The following is a 24,684-nucleotide window of genomic DNA, read 5'->3' on the forward strand; positions in this document are numbered from 1 at the left end:
AAGCATCACAGTACACTGGGAAAATATATGGCACATATAAATCAAAACTGGACGGTGTTCAGAGATAGATGGGAGGGGTTGAATGGAGCTGAAGGATGGGACTGGATGGTGTTGAGAGATAGATGGGAGGGGTTGAGGGGAGCTGAAGGATGGGACTGGATGGTGTTTAGAGATAGATGGGAGGGGTTGAATGGAGCTGAAGAATGGGACTGGATGGTGTTTAGAGATAGATGGGAGGGGTTGAGGGGAGCTGAAGGATGGGACTGGATGGTGTTTAGAGATAGATGGGAGGGGTTGAGGGGAGCTGAAGGATGGGACTGGATGGTGTTTAGAGATAGATGGGAGGGGTTGAGGGGAGCTGAAGAATGGGACTGGATGGTGTTCAGAGATAGATGGGAGGGGTTGAATGGAGCTGAAGAATGGGACTGGATGGTGTTCAGAGATAGATGGGAGGGGTTGAATGGAGCTGAAGAATGGGACTGGATGGTGTTTAGAGATAGATGGGAGGGGTTGAATGGAGCTGAAGGATGGGACTGGACGGTGTTCAGAGATAGATGGGAGGGGTTGAGGGGAGCTGAAGGATGGGACTGGATGGTGTTTAGAGATAGATGGGAGGGGTTGAATGGAGCTGAAGAATGGGACTGGATGGTGTTTAGAGATAGATGGGAGGGGTTGAATGGAGCTGAAGGATGGGACTGGATGGTGGTCAGAGATAGATGGGAGGGGTTGAGGGGAGCTGAAGGATGGGACTGGATGGTGTTAAGAGATAGATGGGAGGGGTTGAGGGGAGCTGAAGAATGGGACTGGATGGTGTTAGGAGATAGATGGGAGGGGTTGAGGGGAGCTGAAGGATGCAACTGGATGGTGTTTAGAGATAGATGGGAGGGGTTGAGGGGAGCTGAAGAATGGGACTGGATGGTGTTCAGAGATAGATGGGAGGGGTTGAATGGAGCTGAAGAATGGGACTGGATGGTGTTTAGAGATAGATGGGAGGGGTTGAATGGAGCTGAAGGATGGGACTGGATGGTGGTCAGAGATAGATGGGAGGGGTTGAGGGGAGCTGAAGGATGGGACTAGATGGTGTTAAGAGATAGATGGGAGGGGTTGAGTGGAGCTGAAGGATGGAACTGGATGGTGTTAAGAGATAGATGGGAGGGGTTGAATGGAGCTGAAGAATGGGACTGGATGGTGTTTAGAGATAGATGGGAGGGGTTGAATGGAGCTGAAGGATGGGACTGGATGGTGTTTAGAGATAGATGGGAGGGGTTAAGGGGAGCTGAAGGATGGGACTAAAAACAACAAGATAACTAATGTAAAATATAGTGGGTCCGTAAAATGTATATAGTCGGTATTAACTGGAAGTAGAAGCCTAAGTGTTGTTGTCCATTAGTTTACTGCAATTAGGGGAGGGGTGTTGGGTTAGGGTAATATAATAAAGGAATATATATTTACAAAACAGCATATATGGGGGATTGGAAATGGTGCATTACATTGATGGAAGCTATAATACAATGTTACAGTTGATCTAAAAAACCTTGGTGAGAGACCACAGACACACGTTGCTCCTTCCATATATTTATTGATCATCAGCATCATGTTATGGGTATGACTGTCACTGCCAGGGACTAGGGTGTTTGTCAGGATCTAGAAAGGAGCAAAGTTAGAGGAAGACCTGCCTCAGTCTTCTGAAAACCTAATGGATAGAGTTTTATTTTTCACACACACACACACACACACACACACATACAGTACACACACACACACAGACAAATACACACGCGTGACCATGGCCCTGGAGATGTGAAACCTGCTGAGGATGCAGATGTGACCAAAGGTTCCGCTTTGGTTCCAGTTCCCTGAGGACATAACACCTCCTTTCCCTCTCTCTCTCTCTCTGTTTCTCTGTCTCTCTCTCTCTCTCTCTCTCTCTCTCTCTCTCTCTCTCTCTCTCTCTCTCTCTCTGTGACTCTCTCTCTCGCTCTCTCTCTGTCTGTCTCCTCATACTACAATCACACAGCATACAGTATTGTACAGTATTGTGCATCTTCTCTACTGCAGGTAAGTCTGTTTTATCTGAGATATAACCGGATATAACCTGTTATAATATATTCACTTCTGTCCTCTGCTGCTGTAGTTTGTGTCACAACAGTTGAACTGAACTTGTTGATAAAGTTGTTAAATCAGTATGACTTTCTGTCTTTGGATATACACAGGTTTTTGTGTTGTAGACATAATTAAAAACAAATTTCAGCTGGTGTTGATCGTTTTATCTCTCCTCTCCTCTCCTCTCCTCTCCTCTCCTCTCCTCTCCTCTCTTCTACTCTACTTTTCTCCTGTCCCGTCTCTTCTCAACTCTCCACGCTTTCCTCTCTCCTCTATTTTCCAGGTCTCTATTCAGTGGTTGCTATGGTCTGTTTTTGCATTGCTATGGGAGCTATGCTCTCATTGGCTCTGCCTGACCTGGTTACCATGGAGACGTGTACATCGGCGGGGACGCCTGGACTGCATGGTTTCCCAGGGTTACCAGGAAGGGACGGACGAGATGGAGAGACGGGGGAGAAGGGAGTGCCAGGTACACCCACCCACCCACCCACCCACCTGGTACATTCCAGGGTACATGATCACATCTCAAAACGTTCCCTCTTCTGTCCAGGTGTTGTATCTGGACCAGGCCAGATACCAGAGGGGGGCCAGAAGGGGGAGCCGGGTGTGAAGGGAGCGGTTGGGAAGCTAGGTCGTAGTGGTGTGAGAGGAGATAAGGGATCCCCAGGGTCAGAGGGACCCCAGGGAGAGCCAGGGGAGTCGGGCTCAGCAGGGTCTCTCTTCCATTCTGCCTTCAGCGTGGCCAGAGGCACCGCCAGCCCTCCAGAGAAGGCCAGCCCCATCAGATTTACCTCTGTTATCACTGATGTTAACAAGGACTACAACACAGAGACTGGACGCTTCAGGTAATGCCGAGCTACACAACTTTCTAAATCCTAACATTGCTAAACCTCTCACAATGACCGCCTCTCCTGTAGTTCTGTCTTGCCAACGTACGTAGTGGTGCGCACATAAGTCTTCTCTTGGTTCTGAGGATTCTCGATACCAAGCTCTTAACGTAGCTAGAACGAGCTGTGACGAGTCAGACATTCACGCTTGCCACACAAAGTTGAAATATCTAGCCAATACATTTTGAATTGAATATCATTGCCTGTGAATATCAGAGTTGTAACCATTCGACACACTGGCCAAAGCAAATACCCATAGTGCTCTTCTAGTACACACGTCTCCACATTCTGGGGGAAACAACGGCATCATCTCACTGGCTTCTTTTCTGAGCTCTCATTGGCTATCGCTGCTCACTGTTCTCAAAACGTGTCGTTACATATATCACACTACAAGAGCATTGCAGATTTGAACATTTTGGGCCGTGTGGGACTGCTCAAAAAGGGGATTGTAGCCCTCAGCATCTCTGACCTGCTCTGTGCTGTCTGCATGGCCGAGTAGGCAACAACATTGGGATTTTGTCTCTGATCTTAAAAATGTGTCTAGGAAAGTTCAAATCAGGGCCAAAATCATGTAGTGTATACGCCTCGTCTGACTGTCCTTTCAATGCTGAGAGCCCGTACCGCAGCATTTAATGTCAGCAGAATGAACCCCGGTGGCACGCGACGTGTAAGGCAAGCAGGTACGAGCTCCGCAAATCCATTAGTGCTGCAAAAAGACAATAGACTCAAACTTGAATTGATGTTCGACAACTCAGACTTGCGACACGTGGCAAGGACTGAAGACTTTGACTGCAAAGATGAATCCAGCTGTGTGGTGCCCACCGAAGCCTCCCTCCCAGACGAGTTTAACACATTCTATTCCCGCTTCGAGGCAGACAATACCGAGCCATCCAGGAAGACTCTCGCTGCTCCAGACGACCAGGTGCTTTCCCTCTCTGTGACTGTCGTGAGGAAAACTCTCAAAAGAGTGAATACTCACAAAGCTGCCGGCTCAGATGACATCTCTGACCGCATCCTCAGAATGTGTGATGACCAGCTGGCTGGCGTCTTCTCGGACATCTTCAACCTGTCCCTGTCCCAATCTGTAGTCCCCACTTGCTTCAAGGAGACATGCCCCATCACGCTTCAAGGAGACACTCCCTGTCACGCTGACCTGGTCATCATGAAGTGCTTCGAGAGGCTGGTCATAGCCCACATCAAGGCCAGCATGCCAGGCACACTGGACACACTAGTGAGGAGGGAACATGCTCCGTTCCACATCAACAGGACTGCAGTAGAGAGAGTCAGCAGTTTGAAGTTCCTTGGCGTCAACATTGGCGTCCACATTACCAAGGACTTGTCATGGACCAACAACACGACCACTCTGGTCAAGAGGGGGCAAAACAGCGTCTCTAGTTCTTAAGGCGGTGAAGATATTATGCATGCCGCCCCAGGTCCTCTCCAAATACTACTGCTGCACCATCGAGAGCATCCTGACCAGTTGCATCACAGCCTGGTACGGGAATTGCTCCATCCACAATTGCAAGGCCCTCCAGTGGGTGGTGAAGACCATGCTCCCACACATCCAGGACAACTACTTGAAATGGTGCCTGAGGAAGGCACCCAGCATCATCACACACCCCCCACCCACACAGATATCCACTCATCCCCACACATACAGATATCCACTCATCCCCACCCACACGCAGATATCCACTCATCCCCACCCACACAGATATCCACTCATCCCCACCCACACACACACACACACACACACACACACACACACACACACACACACACACACACCAAATCACATGTATTCATAAAGCCCTTCTTACATCAGCTGATATCTCAAAGTGCTGTACAGAAACCCAGCCTAAAACCCCAAACAGCAAGTAATGCAGGTGTAGAAGCACGGTGGCTAGGAAAAACTCCCTAGAAAGGCAGGAACCTAGAGAGGAACCAGGCTCTGGGGGATGCTACACACACATCACAACTGATGCTACCAGACTGGTATTATGATATACTAAATACTGCACATTTTAAAAACGGGGCTTCCACCTCCTCCCCAATAGTGTAAATATTATACTATAAATTATGCCTTTCTGTATTATACTGATGCTAAAATGTTTATTCTATTCTACTGAGCCATTTACTTTTTGTTCAAATTTTTAAATGTAATTATTTATTTTTGTTATTGCACTGTCACGAAGGAACCTGCAGTCAGTCAGCCAGCTAGTAAGTCAGTCAGTCAGCTAGTCAGTCAGTCAGTCAGTCAGCCAGCTAGTCAGCCAGCTAGTAAGTCAGTCAGTCAGCCAGCTAGTCAGTCAGTCAGTCAGTCAGTCAGTCAGCCAGCTAGTAAGTCAGTCAGTCAGCCAGCTAGTCAGTCAGTCAGTCAGCCAGCTAGTCAGTCAGTCAGTCAGCCAGTCAGTCAGTCAGCCAGCTAGTCAGCCAGTCAGTCAGCCAGCTAGTCAGCCAGCTAGTAAGTCAGTCAGTCAGCTAGTCAGTCAGTCAGTCAGTCAGCCAGCTAGTCAGCCAGCTAGTAAGTCAGTCAGTCAGCTAGTCAGTCAGTCAGTCAGTCAGCCAGCTAGTCAGCCAGCTAGTAAGTCAGTCAGCCAGCTAGTAAGTCAGTCAGTCAGCCAGCTAGTCAGCCAGCTAGTCAGCCAGCTAGTCAGTCAGTCAGTCAGCCAGCTAGTCAGTCAGCCAGCTAGTCAGTCAGTCAGTCAGTCAGCCAGCTAGTCAGCCAGTCAGTCAGCCAGCTAGTCAGCCAGCTAGTCAGTCAGTCAGTCAGTCAGCCAGCTAGTCAGCCAGCTAGTCAGTCAGTCAGTCAGTCAGCCAGCTAGTCAGCCAGCTAGTCAGTCAGTCAGTCAGTCAGCCAGCTAGTCAGCCAGCTAGTCAGTCAGTCAGTCAGTCAGCCAGCTAGTCAGCCAGCTAGTCAGTCAGTCAGTCAGTCAGCCAGCTAGTCAGCCAGCTAGTCAGCCAGCTAGTCAGTCAGTCAGTCAGCCAGCTAGTCAGTCAGCTAGTCAGCCAGCTAGTAAGTCAGTCAGTCAGTCAGTCAGTCAGCTAGTCAGCCAGCTAGTAAGTCAGTCAGTCAGCTAGTCAGTCAGTCAGTCAGTCAGTCAGCCAGCTAGTCAGTCAGTCAGTCAGTCAGCAAGCTAGTCAGCCAGCTAGTCAGTCAGTGAGTCAGCCAGCTAGTCAGTCAGTCAGTCAGTCAGCCAGCTAGTCAGCCAGCTAGTCAGTCAGTCAGTCAGTCAGCCAGCTAGTCAGTCAGTCAGTCAGTCAGCCAGCTAGTCAGCCAGCTAGTAAGTCAGTCAGTCAGCTAGTCAGTCAGTCAGTCAGTCAGCCAGCTAGTCAGCCAGCTAGTCAGTCAGTCAGCCAGCTAGTCAGTCAGTCAGTCAGTCAGCCAGCTACTCAGTCAGTCAGCCAGCTAGTCAGTCAGTCAGTCAGTCAGTCAGTCAGTCAGTCAGCCAGCTAGTCAGTCAGTCAGTCTGTCAGTCAGTCAGCCAGCTAGTCAGTCAGTCAGCCAGCTAGTCAGTCAGTCAGTCAGCTAGTCAGTCAGTCAGTCAGTCAGTCAGTCAGTCAGTCAGCCAGCTAGTCAGTCAGTCAGCCAGCTAGTCAGTCAGTCAGTCAGTCAGTCAGCCAGCTAGTCAGTCAGTCAGTCAGTCAGCCAGCTAGTCAGTCAGTCAGCCAGCTAGTCAGTCAGTCAGCCAGCTAGTCAGTCAGTCAGTCAGTCAGGCAGCTTGTCAGTCCGTTCGTCTATCCATCCACCCATCCTCTCTCTGGCTGTAGGTGCCGCGTGCCGGGGACGTACTACTTTGTGTACCACGCGTCGTCTGAGGAGAGACTGTGTCTGGTGTTCAAACTGGATGGAACCAGTCTGGCCTCCTTCTGTGACCTGACGTACGGGGGCACGAAGAGACAGGTACACACACACACACACACACACACACACACACACACACACACACACACACACACACACACACACACACACACACACACACACACACACACACACACACACACACACACACACACACACACACACACACACACACACACACACACACACACACACACACACACACACAGATACACACACACATGTACAAACACACACACACACAAAAACACACATGGACAAACACACGCACAAAATCACACACACACACACACACACACACACACACACACACACACACACACACACACACACACACACACACACACCCCACACAAGCACAAACGCACACACGTACAAACACACACACACGCACAAACACACACGCAGAACACACAAGCAAGAACACACACGCAAGAACACACACGCACACATGCACAAACACAATGTTAACCCTTCCCTTCCCTCTCCTCTCCCTCCCTCTTCCTCTCCTCCTCTTTTCTTCTCCCCTCTCCCGCTCCTCTCCTCCCCCTCTCCTCCCCCTCTCCTCCCCTCTCCAGGTGAGTTCGGGGGGTCTGGCTACGTACTTGAAGAAGGATCAGGAGGTGTGGTTAGAGACCAACGATTACAACGGCATGACGGGAAAACCTGAAGGGAACAGTCTCTTCTCTGGCTTCCTGCTCCACTCTCACTAACCTGAAGGGAACAGTCTCTTCTCTGGCTTCCTGCTCTACTCTCACTAATCTGAAGGGAACAGTCTCTTCTCTGGCTTCCTGCTCTACTCTCACTAACCTGAAGGGAACAGTCTCTTCTCTGGCTTCCTGCTCTACTCTCACTAACCTGAAGGGAACAGTCTCTTCTCTGGCTTCCTGTCTACACTCACAAACCTGAAGGGAACAGTCTCTTCTCTGGCTTCCTGCTCTACCCTCACTAACCTGAAGGGAACAGTCTCTTCTCTGGCTTCCTGCTCTACTCTCACTAACCTGAAGGGAACAGTCTCTTCTCTGGCTTCCTGCTCTACCCTCACTAACCTGAAGGGAACAGTCTCTTCTCTGGGTTCCTGCTCTACCCTCACTAACCTGAAGGGAACAGTCACTCCTCTGGCTTCCTGCTCTACCCTCACTAACCTGAAGGGAACAGTCTCTTCTCTGGCTTCCTGTCTACACTCACAAACCTGAAGGGAACAGTCTCTTCTCGGGCTTCCTGCTCTACCCGCACTAACCTGAAGGGAACAGTCACTCCTCTGGCTTCCTGCTCTACCCTCACTAACCTGAAGGGAACAGTCACTCCTCTGGCTTCCTGCGATTACCCTCACTAACCTGAAGGGAACAGTCTCTTCTCTGGCTTCCTGCTCTACCCTCACTAACCTGAAGGGAACCGTCTCTTCTCTGGCTTCCTGCTCTACCCGCACTAACCTGAAGGGAACAGTCACTCCTCTGGCTTCCTGCTCTACCCTCACTAACCTGAAGGGAACAGTCACTCCTCTGGCTTCCTGCGATTACCCTCACGAACCTGAAGGGAACAGTCTCTTCTCTGGCTTCCTGCTCTACTCTCACTAACCTGAAGGGAACAGTCTCTTCTCTGGCTTCCTGCTCTACCCTCACTATATATATATCTCTCTCTATCCCTCCATCCATCCATCCAATCAATCAATCAATCAATTAATGAATTACTTAATAATGTACTTCTATTATTCTGTTTTGAACAATAAAGGCGTTTTAACTCATGAGTTTTGGTGTTGTTATTATCCATTGCTTTAACGGCATTTTGATTAAATGAATCAAGGTCAACTGTGTTTTTATGCTGAACAGGAACAATCTCCATGTTTACCGTTGTGATCTTCACCAGGGTTAGATCAAATACATTTAAATTCCAGTAAATTCAGAAAGTTTCCTCATTTTAAACCATTCAACAGAATTGGTATTGTGATTTCAGTGTACTTCCTGAATTGACTGGAATTTAAATAGAATTGTCCCAACCCTGCAATCCACGATGCTGTGTTTCAAACGGAACCCTATTCCCTATATAGTGCACTACTTTAGACCAGAGCCCTATGAAACACTATTCCCTATATAGTGCACTACTTTGGACCAGAGACCAACGGCCCCTATTCCCTATATAGTGCACTACTTTAAACCACAGACCTATGGCTCTTATTCCCAATATAGTGCATTACTTTAAACCACAGACCTATGGCCCCTATTCCCAATATAGTGCACTACTTTAAACCACAGACCTATGGCCCCTACTCCCTATATAGTGCACTACTTTAGAACAGAGCCCATGGCCCCTACTCCCTATATAAGGCACTACTTTAGAACAGAGCCCATGGCCCCTATTCCTTATATAGTGCACTACGTTAGAACAGAGCCCATGGCCCCTATTCCCTATATAGTGCACTACTTTAAACCACAGACCTATGGCCCCTATTCCCTATATAGTGCACTACTTTAGAACAGAGCCCATGGCCCCTACTCCTTATATAGTGCACTACTTTAGAATTGAGCAAAACTAGAGAAGCTGTTCGACTGCTGACAGTGTGTTTGTGAGAGGTGCAAAAAAATCTAATCAAATTGTATTTGTCACATACACGTGTTTAGCAGATGTTATTGAGGGTGGAGCAAAATGTTTGTGTTTCCAGCTCCAACAGTATAGTAACACCTAGCTAAATGCTTGTGTTCCTAACTCCAACAGTGCAGTAACACCTAGCTAAGTGTTTGTGTTCCTAACTCCAACAGTGCAGTAACACCTAGCTAAATGCCTGTGTTCCTAACTCCAACAGTATAGTAACACCTAGCTAAATGCTTGTGTTCCTAACTCCAACAGTATAGTAACACCTAGCTAAGTGTTTGTGTTCCTAACTCCAACAGTATAGTAACACCTAGCTAAGTGTTTGTGTTCCTAACTCCAACAGTATAGTAACACCTAGCTAAGTGTTTGTGTTCCTAACTCCAACAGTGCAGTAACACCTAGCTAAGTGTTTGTGTTCCTAACTCCAACAGTATAGTAACACCTAGCTAAATGCTTGTGTTCCTAACTCCAACAGTGCAGTAATACCTAGCTAAATGCCTGTGTTCCTAACTCCAACAGTATAGTAACACCTAGCTAAATGTTTGTGTTCCTAACTCCAACAGTGCAGTAATACCTAGCTAAATGCCTGTGTTCCTAACTCCAACAGTATAGTAACACCTAGCTAAATGTTTGTGTTCCTAACTCCAACAGTGCAGTAACACCTAGCTAAGTGTTTGTGTTCCTAACTCCAACAGTATAGTAACACCTAGCTAAATGCTTGTGTTCCTAACTCCAACAGTGCAGTAATACCTAGCTAAATGCCTGTGTTCCTAACTCCAACAGTATAGTAACACCTAGCTAAATGCTTGTGTTCCTAACTCCAACAGTGCAGTAATACCTAGCTAAATGCCTGTGTTCCTAACTCCAACAGTATAGTAACACCTAGCTAAATGCTTGTGTTCCTAACTCCAACAGTGCATTAACACCTAGCTAAATGCTTGTGTTCCTAACTCCAACAGTGCAGTAACACCTAGCTAAATGCTTGTGTTCCTAACTCCAACAGTGCAGTAACACCTAGCTAAATGCTTGTGTTCCTAACTCCAACAGTGCAGTAACACCTAGCTAAATGCTTGTGTTCCTAACTCCAACAGTGCAGTAACACCTAGCTAAATGCCTGTGTTCCTAACTCCAACAGTGCAGTAACACCTAGCTAAATGCTTGTGTTCCTAACTCCAACAGTGCAGTAACACCTAGCTAAATGCTTGTGTTCCTAACTCCAACAGTATAGTAACACCTAGCTAAATGCTTGTGTTCCTAGCTCCAACAGTGCAGTAACACCTAGCTAAATGCTTGTTCCTAACTCCAACAGTGCAGTAATACCTAGCTAAATGCTTGTGTTCCTAGCTCCAACAGTGCAGTAACACCCAGCTAAATGCTTGTGTTCCTAACTCCAACAGTGCAGTAATACCTAGCTAAATGCTTGTGTTCCTAACTCCAACAGTATAGTAACACCTAGCTAAATGCTTGTGTTCCTAGCTCCAACAGTGCAGTAACATCCAGCTAAATGCTTGTGTTCCTAACTCCAACAGTGCAGTAATACCTAGCTAAATGCTTGTGTTCCTAACTCCAACAGTGCAGTAACACCTAGCTAAATGCCTGTGTTCCTAACTCCAACAGTATAGTAACACCTAGCTAAATGCTTGTGTTCCTAACTCCAACAGTATAGTAACACCTAGCTAAGTGTTTGTGTTCCTAACTCCAACAGTATAGTAACACCTAGCTAAGTGTTTGTGTTCCTAACTCCAACAGTATAGTAACACCTAGCTAAATGCTTGTGTTCCTAACTCCAACAGTGCAGTAATACCTAGCTAAATGCCTGTGTTCCTAACTCCAACAGTATAGTAACACCTAGCTAAATGTTTGTGTTCCTAACTCCAACAGTGCAGTAATACCTAGCTAAATGCCTGTGTTCCTAACTCCAACAGTATAGTAACACCTAGCTAAATGTTTGTGTTCCTAACTCCAACAGTGCAGTAACACCTAGCTAAGTGTTTGTGTTCCTAACTCCAACAGTATAGTAACACCTAGCTAAATGCTTGTGTTCCTAACTCCAACAGTGCAGTAATACCTAGCTAAATGCCTGTGTTCCTAACTCCAACAGTATAGTAACACATAGCTAAATGCTTGTGTTCCTAACTCCAACAGTGCAGTAATACCTAGCTAAATGCCTGTGTTCCTAACTCCAACAGTATAGTAACACCTAGCTAAATGCTTGTGTTCCTAACTCCAACAGTGCATTAACACCTAGCTAAATGCTTGTGTTCCTAACTCCAACAGTGCAGTAACACCTAGCTAAATGCTTGTGTTCCTAACTCCAACAGTGCAGTAACACCTAGCTAAATGCTTGTGTTCCTAACTCCAACAGTGCAGTAACACCTAGCTAAATGCTTGTGTTCCTAACTCCAACAGTGCAGTAACACCTAGCTAAATGCCTGTGTTCCTAACTCCAACAGTGCAGTAACACCTAGCTAAATGCTTGTGTTCCTAACTCCAACAGTGCAGTAACACCTAGCTAAATGCTTGTGTTCCTAACTCCAACAGTATAGTAACACCTAGCTAAATGCTTGTGTTCCTAGCTCCAACAGTGCAGTAACACCTAGCTAAATGCTTGTTCCTAACTCCAACAGTGCAGTAATACCTAGCTAAATGCTTGTGTTCCTAGCTCCAACAGTGCAGTAACACCCAGCTAAATGCTTGTGTTCCTAACTCCAACAGTGCAGTAATACCTAGCTAAATGCTTGTGTTCCTAACTCCAACAGTATAGTAACACCTAGCTAAATGCTTGTGTTCCTAACTCCAACAGTGCAGTAACACCCAGCTAAATGCTTGTGTTCCTAACTCCAACAGTGCAGTAATACCTAGCTAAATGCTTGTGTTCCTAACTCCAACAGTGCAGTAACACCTAGCTAAATGTTTGTGTTCCTAGCTCCAGCATAATAATAATACCTAGCTAAAAGCTTGTGTTTCTAGCTCCAACATTGCAGTGATACCTAGCTAAAAGCTTGTGTTTATAGCTCCAACAGTATAGTAATATCTAACAAGTAATATATAATCATTTCACAACAACGTTCACAATACACACAAATCCAAAGTAAAGGAATGGAATTAAGAATATATACATATTTGGATGAGCAATGTCAGAGTGGCCTAGACTAGGATACAGTAGAATAGGATAGAATGCAGTGTATACAAATGAGATGAGTAATGCAAAATATGTAAACATCATTAAAGTGACTAGTATTCCATTATTAAAGTGGCCAGTGATTTATAGCCTATAGGTAGCAGCCTCTAATGTGCTAGTGATGGCTATTTAACAGTCTGATGGCCTTGAGATAAAAGCTGTTTTTCAGTCTCTCAGTCCCAGCTTTGATGCACCTGTACTGACCTCGCCTTCTGGATGATAGCGGGGTGAACAGGCAGTGGCTCGAGTAGTTGTTGTCCTTGATTATCTTTTTGGCCTTCTTGTGACATCGGGTGGTGTAGGTGTCCTGGAGGGCAGGTAGTTTGCCCCCGGTGATGCATTGTGCAGACCGCACCACCCTCTGAGAGCCACTGCCTGTTCACCCCGTTATCAGGAAGTGCAGTTGCCGTACAAGGTGGTGATACAGCCCAACAGGATGCTCTCAATTGTACATCTGTAAAATTTTGTGAGGGTTTTAGGAGCCAAGTCAAATTTCTTCAGCCTCCTGAGGTTGAAGCGGCACTTTTGTGCCTTCTTCACCACACTGTCTGTGGGTGGACAATTTCTGTTTGTCAGTGGTGTGTACGCCAAGGAACTTGAAGCTTTCCACCTTCTCCACTGTGGTCTCGTCGATGTGGATAGGGGGGTACTCCCTCTGCTGTTTCTTGAAGTCCACGATCAGCTCCATTATTTTGTAGACATTGGGTGAAAGGCTATTTCCTGGCACCACACACTGAGTGCTGGTAATCAGGCCTACTACTGTCATCTGCAAACTTGATGATTGAGTTGGAGGCGTGAGTAGCCACGCAGTCATGGGTTAACAGAGAGTACAGGAGGGGGCTGAGTGCGCACCCTTGTGGGGCCCCAGTGTTGAGGATCAGCAAAGTGGAGGTGTTGTTTCCTACCTTCACCACCTGGGGGCGGTCCGTCAGGACCCAGTTGCACAGAGCGGGGTTCAGACCAAGGGCCTCACGCTTAATGATGAGCTTGGAGGGTACTATGGTGTTGAATGCTGAGTTTTCAATGAACAGCATTCTTACATAGGTATTCCTCTTGTCTAAATGGGATATTGCAGTGTGGCGACTGAATCGTCTGTGAATCTGTTGGGGCGGTAAGCAAATTGAAGTGGGTCTAGGGTGTCAGGTAAGGTGAAGGTGATATGATCCTTGACTAGTCTCTCAAAGCACTTGATGATGACAGATGTGAGTGCTACGGGGCCAGAGTCATTTAGTTCCGTTACCTTTGCTTTCTTAGGTACAGGAACAGTGGTCTTGAAGCATGTGGGGACGGCAGACTGGGATAGGGAGAGATTGAATATGTCTGTAAACACTCCAGCTTGTTGGTCTGCGCTCTGAGGACGCGGCTAAGGATGCAGTCTGGGCCGGCAGCCTTGAGAGGGTTAATTCGCTTAACTTTCCTGGGATATGTGGGACGGTAGCGTCCCACCTCGCCAACAGCCAGTGAAATTGCAGGGCACCAAATTCAAAACAACAGAAATCCTATAATTAAAATTCCTCAAACATGCAAGTTTTTTACACCATTTTAATGATAAACTTGTTGTAAATCCAGCCACAGTGTCCGATTTCAAAAAGGCTTTACGACACACCAAACGATTATGTTCGGTCAGAGCCAAGTCACAGAAAAACACAGCCAATTTTCCAGCCAAGAGAGGAGTCACAAAAAGCAGAAATAGAGATACAATGAATCACTAACCTTTGATGATCTTCATCAGATGACACTCATAGGACTTCATGTTACAAAATACATGTATGTTTTGTTCGATAAAGTTCATATTTATATCCAAAAATCATAGTTTACATTGGCGCGCTACGTTCAGTAGTTCAAAAACATCTGGTGATTTTGCAGAGAGTCACATCAATTTACAGAAATACTCATAATAAACATTGCTAAAATATACAACTGTTATGCATGGAATTTTAGATCCACTTCTCCTTAATGCAACCGCTGTGTCAGATTTTTTTTAAACTTTCCGGAAAAAACACACCATGCAATAATCTGAGTACAGCGCTAGTAGTAATAGTAGCATGACCAATGTGTGTCAGTTGTCACCAGAGGGTTCTATTGGGTTCTGTTTTTGTGTCAGTTGTCACCAGAGGGTTCTGTTGGGTTCTGTATGTGTGTCAGTTGTCACCAGATGGTTCTGTTGGGTTCTGTTTTCATGTCAGTTGTCACCAGAGGGTTCTGTTGGGTTCTGTTTGCATGTCAGTTGTCACCAGAGGGTTCTGTTTGTGGCCTGGTATTCAGTATGACAGCTTTTCAGCTAAGGCCCTGTCTAGACTTGACAGTTCATGTAGCTTTAGTATTCTGGTAATCAATCAAATTTATTTATAAAGCCCTTCTTACATCTGCCGATGTCACAAAGTGCTGTACAGAAACCCAGCTTAAACCCCAAACAGAAAGCATTGCAGATGTAGAAGCACGGGGGTTAGGAAAAACTCCCTAGAAAGGCCAGATCTTAGGAAGAAACCTAGAGAGGAACCAGGCTCTGAGGGTGGCCAGTCCTCTTCTGGCTGTGCCGGGTGGAGATTATAACAGAACATGGCAAAGATGTTCAAATGTTCATAGATGACCAACAGGGTCAAACAATAATAATCCTCTACTTTGAAAAGCCCTCTACAGTGGTTGTAGAGGGTGCAACAGGTCAGCACCTCAGGAGTAAATGTTAGTTGGCTTTTCAAAGCCGATCATTCAGAGTTAGAGACGGCAGGTTCAGTAGAGAGAGAGAGCCCAAAACAGAAGGTCCGGGACAAGGTAGCACGTCTGGTGAACCGATCAGGGTTCCATAGCTGCAGGCAAAACAGTTGAAACTGGAGCAGCAGCATGACCAGGTAGACTAGGGACAGCAAGAAGTCATCAGGCCAGGTAGTCCTGAGGCATGGTCCTAGGGCTCAGGTCCTCCGAGAGAAGAGAGAGAGAAAGAGAAAGAAAGAGAGAGAGAGAAAGAGAAAGAGAATTAGAGGGAGCATACATAAATTCACACAGGACACCGGATAAGACATGAGAAATACTCCAGATATAACAGATTGACCCTAGCCCCCCGACACATAAATTATTGCAGCATAAATACTGGAGGCTGGGACAGGAGGGGTCGGGAGACACTGTGACCCCATCCAACGATAACCCCGGACAGGGCCAAACAGGCAGAATATATCCACACCCACTTTGCCAAGGCACAGCCCCCACAGCACTAGAGGGATATCTTCAACCACCAACCTACTAACCTGAGACAAGGTCAAGTATAGCCCACGAAGACCTCCCCCACTTCACGAACCCGAGAGGGTCGCCAACCAAGACAGAAAGATCACATCAGTGACTCAACCCATTTTTAGTGACGCACCCCTCCTAGGGACGGCATGGAAGAGCACAAGTAAGCCAGTGACTCAGCCCCTGTAATAGGGTTAGAGGCAGAGAATCCCAGTGGAGAGAGGGGAACCGGCCAGGCAGAGACAGCAAGGGCGGTTCGTCGCTCCAGTGCCTTTTCGTTCACCTTCACACCCCTGGGTCAGACTACACTCAATCATAGGACCTACTGAAGAGATGAGTCTTTAATAAAGACTTAAAGGTCGAAACCGAGTCTGCATCTCTAAAATGGATAGGCAGACCATTCCATAAAATGGAGCTCTATAGAAGAAAGCCCTGTCTCCAGCTGTTTGCTTAGAAATTCTTGGGACAATTAGGAGGCCTGCGTCTTGTGACCGTAGCGTACTTGTAGGTATGTACGGCAGGACCAAATCGGAAAGATAGGTAAGAGCAAGCCCATGTAATGATTTGTAGGTTAGTAGGTTGTAGGTTGTAGGTTAGCTCAGCCCATGCCTTAACAGGAAGCCAGTGTAGGGAGGCTAGCACTGGAGTAATGTGATAAAATGATTTTGGTTCTAGTCAAGGTTCTGGCAGCCGTTTTTAGCACTAACTGATGTTTATTTAGTGCTTTATCCAGGTAGCCGGAAAGTAGAGCATTGCAGTAGTCTAACCTAGCAGTGACAAAAGCATGGATTCATTTTTCTGCATAATTTTTTGGCCAGAAAGTTTCTGATTTTTGCAATGTCACAAAGACGGAAAAAAGCTGTCCTTGAAACAGTCTTGATGTGTTCATCAAAAGAGAGATCAGGGTCCAGAGTAACGCCGAGGTCCTTCACAGTTTTATTTGAGACGACTGTACAACCATCAAGATTAATTGTCAGATCCAACAGAAGATCTCTTTTTTTCTAGAGACCTAGAAACTAGCATCTCTGTTTTGTCCGAGTTTAAAAGTAAAACATTTGCCGCAATCCACTTCCTCATGTCTGAAACAGAGGCTTCCAGGGTAGGCAATTTTGGGGATTCACCATGTTTCATTGAAATGTGTGTCGTCTGCACAGCAGTGAAAGTTGACATCACCAAGTGGTAGAATATATAGTGAAAACAATAATGGTCCTAAAACGGAGCCTTGAGGAATATCGGAGCCTTGAGGAATATTGAAACGCACTATTGATTTGTCAGAGGACAAACAGAAATGAACTGATGTGTTTCCGACAGATAAGATCCAAACCAAGCAAGGACTTGTCCTCATAGACTAATATGGGTTTCCAATCTCTCCAATGTGATGATCGATGGTGTCAAAAGTTCTTGGCGCAAAAGTGCAGACGTAGAGCCTTGGTCTGACACCATTAAAAGTAAATGTACCACCTTTACAAATGCGGCCTCTTGTACTATGATGGTCTAAAACCAGATTGGAGCATTTCGTATTGATTATTTGCCTTCAGGAAGGCAGTGAGTTGCTGTGTAACAGCTTTTTCAAAAATATTTGAAAGTTAACATTCACTGCTATACAGACGATACACAACTGTACATTTCGGTGTTCCTCAAGGTTCCGTTTTAGGACCACTATTGTTTTCACTATATATTTTACCTCTTGGTGATGTCATTTGGAAACATAATGTTAACTTTCACTGCTATACAGACGATACACAGCTGTACATTTCGGTGTTCCTCAAGGTTCCGTTTTAGGACCACTATTGTTTTCACTATATATTTTACCTCTTGGTGATGTCATTTGGAAACATAATGTTAACTTTCACTGCTATACAGACGATACACAGCTGTACATTTCGATGAAACTGTGAATCCCCAAAATGTCCCTCCCTGGAAGCCTTTAAAATGTTTTTGAAAAAGCTGTATACATTTTGTGTACATTGTTTGTCTTCAGGAAAGCAGTGAGTTGCTCTAACAGCTTTTTGTTAAATGTTGAGAGGAATGGGAGATTTGATATAGGCTGAAAGTTTTAAAAATATTTTCTGGGTCAAAGTTTGGCTTTTTCAAGAGAGGCTTTATTACTGCCACTTTTAGTGAGTTGGTGTCACGCCCTGACCATAGAGAGCCCTTGTTTCTCTATGGTGCTGTAGGTCAGGGCGTGACTAGGGGGTATTCTAGTTTATAATTTATATGTTGTGTTCTAGTTTATATTTTCTATGTTGGTGTTTTGTATGATTCCCAATTAGAGGCAGCTGGTAATTGTTGTCTCTAATTGGGGGATCATATTTAAGTAGCTATTTTTCCCACCTGTGTTTGTGGGATATTGTTTTGTGTTTGTGCATGTGCACCACGTAGTCACGTTTCGTTGTTCGTTTATTGTTTTGGTTATGCTGAAGTTTCACTTAGTAATAAAGATGTGGAACTCTACGTACGCTGTGCCTTGGTCCAGTTCTTATGACAACCGCGGGGGATATGGTCACTAGTGTAACCAGGAGGAGAGGCCTCATTTAACACAGTAAATTCATCAGGCTTAAACCATGTTTCAGTCAGGCCAATCACATCAAGATTATGATCAGTGATTAGTTCATTAACTATAACTGCCTTGGAAGTGAGGGATCTAACATTAAGTAACCCTACTTTGAGATGTGAGATATCACAATCTCTTTCAATAATGACAGGAATGGAGGAGGTCTTTATTCCAGTGAGATTGCTAAGGTGAACACCGCCATGTTTAGTTTTATGTCCCAACCTAGATCGAGGCACAGACACAGTCTCAATCGGGAAAGCTGAGCTGACTACACTGACTGTGCTAGTGGCAGACTCCACTAACAGCCTGCTGCCTGGCCTGCACCCTATTTCATTGTGGAGCTAGATGAGTTAGAGACCTGTCTATGTTGGTAGATAAGATAGGATGGAGTCCAGCTAGGATGGAGTCTGTCACTCCTCAACAGGCCAGGCTTGGTATTGTTTGTGGGTGAGTCCCAGAAAGAGGGCCAATTATCTACAAATTCTATCTTTTGGGAGGGGAAGAAAACCGTTTTCAACCAGTGATTGAGTTGTGAGACTCTGCTGTAGAGCTCATCACTCCCCCTAACTGGGAGGAGGCCAGAGACTCTGCTATAGAGCTCATCACCCCCCCTAACTGGGAGGGGGCCAGAGCTTCTGCTGTAGAGCTCATCACTCCCCCTAACTGGGAGGGGGCCAGAGACTCTGCTATAGAGCTCATCACTCCCCCTAACTGGGAGGGGGCCAGAGACAATTACTCAATGCCGACACATCTTTCTAGCTGATTTACACGCTGAAGCTATGTTGCGCTTGGTGACCTCTGACTGTTTCATCCTAACATTGTTGGTGCCGACGTGGATAACAATATCCCTATACTCTCTACACTCGCCAGTTTTAGCCTTAGCCAGCACCATCTTCAGATTAGCCTTTACGTCGGTAGCCCTGCCCCCTGGTAAACAGTGTATGATCGCTGGATGATTTGTTTTAAGTCTAATACTGCGGGTAATGGAGTCACCAATGACTAGGGTGTTCAATTTGTCAAAGCTAATTGTGGGAGGCCCCATAACAGGAGGAGTGGAGACCAGAGAAGACTTGGACTCTGACTCTTATGACAACCGCAGGGGATATGGTCACTAGTGTTTCATGCTTAACGGGGAGAATCGGTTGAATGTTTCAGTCGGCTGAATGAGCGACACTGGTTAAGCATTCCTACAGCATTTCCTTCCAGAAGCCATGAGAAAGTTGGCCGGCTGCGGGGATCGTGCGAGGGGATTTATACTACTATCTGTACTTATTGGCGGGCATAGACGCTGTTTCATCTTTCCTACACTTAAATTACCCTTGCCTAAAGATTGCGTCTGAAGCTGGGCTTGCAGCATTGCTATCCTCGAAATAAGGAGATCGTTCTCCTGTATATTATGAGTACGGCGACTGCAATTAGAAGGCACAATGTACTACTTAGCTTCAGCTGGTGGAGGTCCTGACAAACCATGTCCAGATAAAGCATCATGTTAATGTTACTACTTAGCTTCAGCTGGTGGAGGTCCTGACAAACCATGTCCAGATAAAGCATCATGTTAATGTTACTACTTAGCTTCAGCTGGTGGAGGTCCTGACAAACCATGTCCAGATAAAGCATCATGTTAATGTTACTACTTAGCTTCGGCTGGTGGAGGTCCTGACGAACCACGTCCAGATAAAGCATCATGTTAATGTTACTACTTAGCTTCAGCTGGTGGAGGTCCTGTAGAACCATGTCCAGATAAAGCATAATGTTAATGTTACTACTTAGCTTCGGCTGGTGGAGGTCCTGTAGAACCATGTCCAGATAAAGCATCATGTTAATGTTACTACTTAGCTTCGGCTGGTGGAGGTCCTGTAGAACCATGTCCAGATAAAGCATCATGTTAATGTTACTACTTAGCTTCAGCTGGTGGAGGTCCTGTAGAACCACGTCCAGATAAAGCATCATGTTAATGTTACTACTTAGCTTCAGCTGGTGGAGGTCCTGTAGAACCACGTCCAGATAAAGCATCATGTTAATGTTACTACTGGTTGGCTGGTGGAGGTCCTGTCGAACCACGTCCAGATAAAGCATCATGTTAATGTTACTACTTAGCTTCAGCTGGTGGAGGTCCTGTAGAACCATGTCCAGATAAAGCATCATGTTAATGTTACTACTTAGCTTCAGCTGGTGGAGGTCCTGACGAACCATGTCCAGATAAAGCATCATGTTAATGTTACTACTTAGCTTCAGCTGGTGGAGGTCCTGTAGAACCACGTCCAGATAAAGCATCATGTTAATGTTACTACTGGTTGGCTGGTGGAGGTCCTGTCGAACCACGTCCAGATAAAGCATCATGTTAATGTTACTACTTAGCTTCAGCTGGTGGAGGTCCTGTAGAACCACGTCCAGATAAAGCATCATGTTAATGTTACTACTTAGCTTCAGCTGGTGGAGGTCCTGACGAACCATGTCCAGATAAAGCATCATGTTAATGTTACTACTTAGCTTCAGCTGGTGGAGGTCCTGACGAACCATGTCCAGATAAAGCATCATGTTAATGTTACTACTTAGCTTCAGCTGGTGGAGGTCCTGACGAACCATGTCCAGATTAAGCATCATGTTAATGTTACTACTTAGCTTCAGCTGGTGGAGGTCCTGACGAACCACGTCCAGATAAAGCATCATGTTAATGTTACTACTTAGCTTCAGCTGGTGGAGGTCCTGTAGAACCATGTCCAGATAAAGCATCATGTTAATGTTACTACTTAGCTTCAGCTGGTGGAGGTCCTGTAGAACCATGTCCAGATAAAGCATCATGTTAATGTTACCACTTAGCTTCAGCTGGTGGAGGTCCTGACGAACCATGTCCAGATAAAGCATCATGTTAATGTTACTACTTAGCTTCAGCTGGTGGAGGTCCTGACGAACCATGTCCAGATTAAGCATCATGTTAATGTTACTACTTAGCTTCAGCTGGTGGAGGTCCTGACGAACCACGTCCAGATAAAGCATCATGTTAATGTTACTACTTAGCTTCAGCTGGTGGAGGTCCTGTAGAACCATGTCCAGATAAAGCATCATGTTAATGTTACTACTTAGCTTCAGCTGGTGGAGGTCCTGTAGAACCATGTCCAGATAAAGCATCATGTTAATGTTACCACTTAGCTTCAGCTGGTGGAGGTCCTGACGAACCATGTCCAGATAAAGCATCATGTTAATGTTACTACTTAGCTTCAGCTGGTGGAGGTCCTGTAGAACCACGTCCAGATAAAGCATCATGTTAATGTTACTACTGGTTGGCTGGTGGAGGTCCTGTCGAACCACGTCCAGATAAAGCATCATGTTAATGTTACTACTTAGCTTCAGCTGGTGGAGGTCCTGACGAACCATGTCCAGATAAAGCATCATGTTAATGTTACTACTTAGCTTCAGCTGGTGGAGGTCCTGACGAACCATGTCCAGATAAAGCATCATGTTAATGTTACTACTTAGCTTCAGCTGGTGGAGGTCCTGACGAACCATGTCCAGATTAAGCATCATGTTAATGTTACTACTTAGCTTCAGCTGGTGGAGGTCCTGACAAACCATGTCCAGATAAAGCATCATGTTAATGTTACTACTTAGCTTCAGCTGGTGGAGGTCCTGACGAACCACGTCCAGATAAAGCATCATGTTAATGTTACTACTTAGCTTCAGCTGGTGGAGGTCCTGTAGAACCATGTCCAGATAAAGCATCATGTTAATGTTACTACTTAGCTTCAGCTGGTGGAGGTCCTGTAGAACCATGTCCAGATAAAGCATCATGTTAATGTTACTACTTAGCTTCAGCTGGTGGAGGTCCTGACGAACCATGTCCAGATAAAGCATCATGTTAATGTTACTACTTAGCTTCAGCTGGTGGAGGTCCTGACGAACCATGTCCAGATAAAGCATCATGTTAATGTTACTACTTAGCTTCAGCTGGTGGAGGTCCTGTAGAACCACGTCCAGATAAGGCATCATGTTAATGTTACTACTTATCTTCGGCTGGTGGAGGTCCTGACAAACCATGTCCAGATAAAGCATCATGTTAATGTTACTACTGGTTGGCTGGTGGAGGTCCTGTAGAACCATGTCCAGATAAAGCATCATGTTAATGTTACTACTGGTTGGCTGGTGGAGGTCCTGTAGAACCACGTCCAGATAAAGTGTCCAAGGTGAAAAAGGTCAATAAACAAAGTAGAGCGAGGAAAAAGTAAATAAAAATAAAACGGTAATTAAAAAAGTACAAATCGTAAAGTTGGCAGGCAGCAAAGAAACGTCAGCAACATACCGCACAGCAGCACGTAGTCTACAAGTTGTGACCGGAAATGACGATGTCTGGGTGTATTCTAAGAATTCATGTGAATTTGATAATACGATCATCCATTGATGTCTGTTTGTGCGGAGCTTGATTAGTAATGCCTAAAAATACAAATGTGAATGCTATGTAAGTAGAGAAAAGATATATGTACTACAGTACCAGTCTAAAGTTTTAGAACACCTACTCATTCAAGTTTATTTTATTTATTTATTTTTTTACTATTTTCTACATTGTAGAATAATAGTGAAGACATCAAAACTATAAAATGACACATATGGAATCATGTAGTAACCAAAAAAATGATAAACAAATCAAAATCTTTTTTATATTTGAGATTCTTCAAAGTAGCCACCCTTTGCCTTGATGGCAACTTTTCACACTCTTGGCATTCTCTCAACCAGCATCATGAGGTAGTCACCTGGAATGCATTTCAATTAACAGGTGTGCCTTCTTAAAAGATAATTTGTGGAATTTCTTTCTTTCTTAATGTGTTTGAGCCAATCAGTTGTGTTGTGACATGGTAGGGGTTGTTTACAGAAGATATCCCTATTTGGTAAATGACCAAGTCCATATTATACAAAGAACAGCTTAAATAAGCAAAGAAAAATTACAGTCCATCATTAATTTAAGACATGAAGGTCAGTCAATACGAAACATTTGAAGAACTTTGAAAGTTTCTTCAAGTGCAGTCGCGAAAACCATCAAGCGCTATGATGAAACTGGCTCTCATGAGGACCGCCACAGGAATGGAAGACCCAGAGTTACCTCTGCTGCAGAGGATAAGTTCAGTAGAGTTAACTGCACCTCAGATTGCAGCCCAAATAAATGCTTTGCAGAGTTAAAGTAACAGACACATCTCAACATCAACTTTTCAGAGGAGAATGCATGAATCAGGCCTTCATGGTCTAATTGCTGATGATGGAGTGCTGAAACAGATGACCTAACCTCCACAATCACACAACCTCAACCCAATTGAGATGGTTTGGGATGAGTTGGACTGCAGAGTGAAGGAAAAGCAGCCAACAAGTGCTCAGCATATGTGGGAAGCATTCCTCATGAAGCTTGTGGAGAGAATGCCAAAAGTGTGCAAAGCTGTCATCAAGGCAAAGGGTGGCTACTTTGAAGAATCTAAAGTATAAAATATATTTTGATTGGTTTAACACTTTTTTGGTTACTACATGATTCCATATGTGTTATTTCATAGGTGTGACGTCTTCACTATTATTCAACAATGTAGAAAATAGTAAAAAATATAGGTGTGTCCAAATTTTTGACTGGTACTGTATGTAAAGAGTTGATGATTTTATGCAATTCTTCAACAGTCCTACTGACACAGTCCTGTGTCAGTGTGAATCTTGTCTCATATTTTCCCCTCTTTTTGGGGTATGACATTGATAATATTGCAGCTGTATAGCTAATAGGCTATGTGTTCAGGGGTATGACATTACAGCTGTATAGCTAATAGGCTATGTGTTCAGGGGTATGACATTACATCTGTATAGCTAATAGGCTATGTGCTCAGGGGTATGACATTACAGCTGTATAACCAATAGGCTATGTGCTCAGGGGTATGACATTACAACTGTATAGCTAATAGGCTATGTGTTCAGGGGTATGACATTGCAGCTGTATGACCAATAGGCTATGTGTTCAGGGGTATGACATTACATCTGTATAGCTAATAGGCTATGTGCTCAGGGGTATGACATTACAGCTGTATGACCAATAGGCTATGTGTTCAGGGGTATGACATTACAGCTGTATGACCAATAGGCTATGTGTTCAGGGGTATGACATTACAGCTGTATGACCAATAGGCTATGTGTTCAGGGGTATGACATTACAGCTGTATGACCAATAGGCTATGTGTTCAGGGGTATGACATTACAGCTGTATGACCAATAGGCTATGTGTTCAGGGGTATGACATTACAGCTGTATGACCAATAGGCTA

The 24,684-nt window shown here is 45.2% G+C and overlaps 1 protein-coding gene across 1 annotated transcript; it reads left to right on the plus strand.

Moving 5' to 3' along the window:
* The first annotated feature begins 1,923 nt into the window (after positions 1 to 1,923).
* On the plus strand, positions 1,924 to 8,602 carry LOC139388415 (complement component 1, q subcomponent, C chain). Its single transcript, XM_071135060.1, has 5 exons — positions 1,924 to 2,058; positions 2,387 to 2,572; positions 2,654 to 2,948; positions 6,762 to 6,894; positions 7,434 to 8,602. Exons 2-5 carry the CDS (start codon positions 2,407 to 2,409, stop codon positions 7,566 to 7,568), a joined length of 729 nt encoding a protein of 242 aa, XP_070991161.1. The 5' UTR covers positions 1,924 to 2,058; positions 2,387 to 2,406; the 3' UTR covers positions 7,569 to 8,602.
* Positions 8,603 to 24,684: the final 16,082 nt, after the last annotated feature.

This window comes from Oncorhynchus clarkii, chromosome 29 (genome assembly GCF_045791955.1).
Source record: "Oncorhynchus clarkii lewisi isolate Uvic-CL-2024 chromosome 29, UVic_Ocla_1.0, whole genome shotgun sequence".
NCBI lineage: Eukaryota > Metazoa > Chordata > Actinopteri > Salmoniformes > Salmonidae > Oncorhynchus > Oncorhynchus clarkii.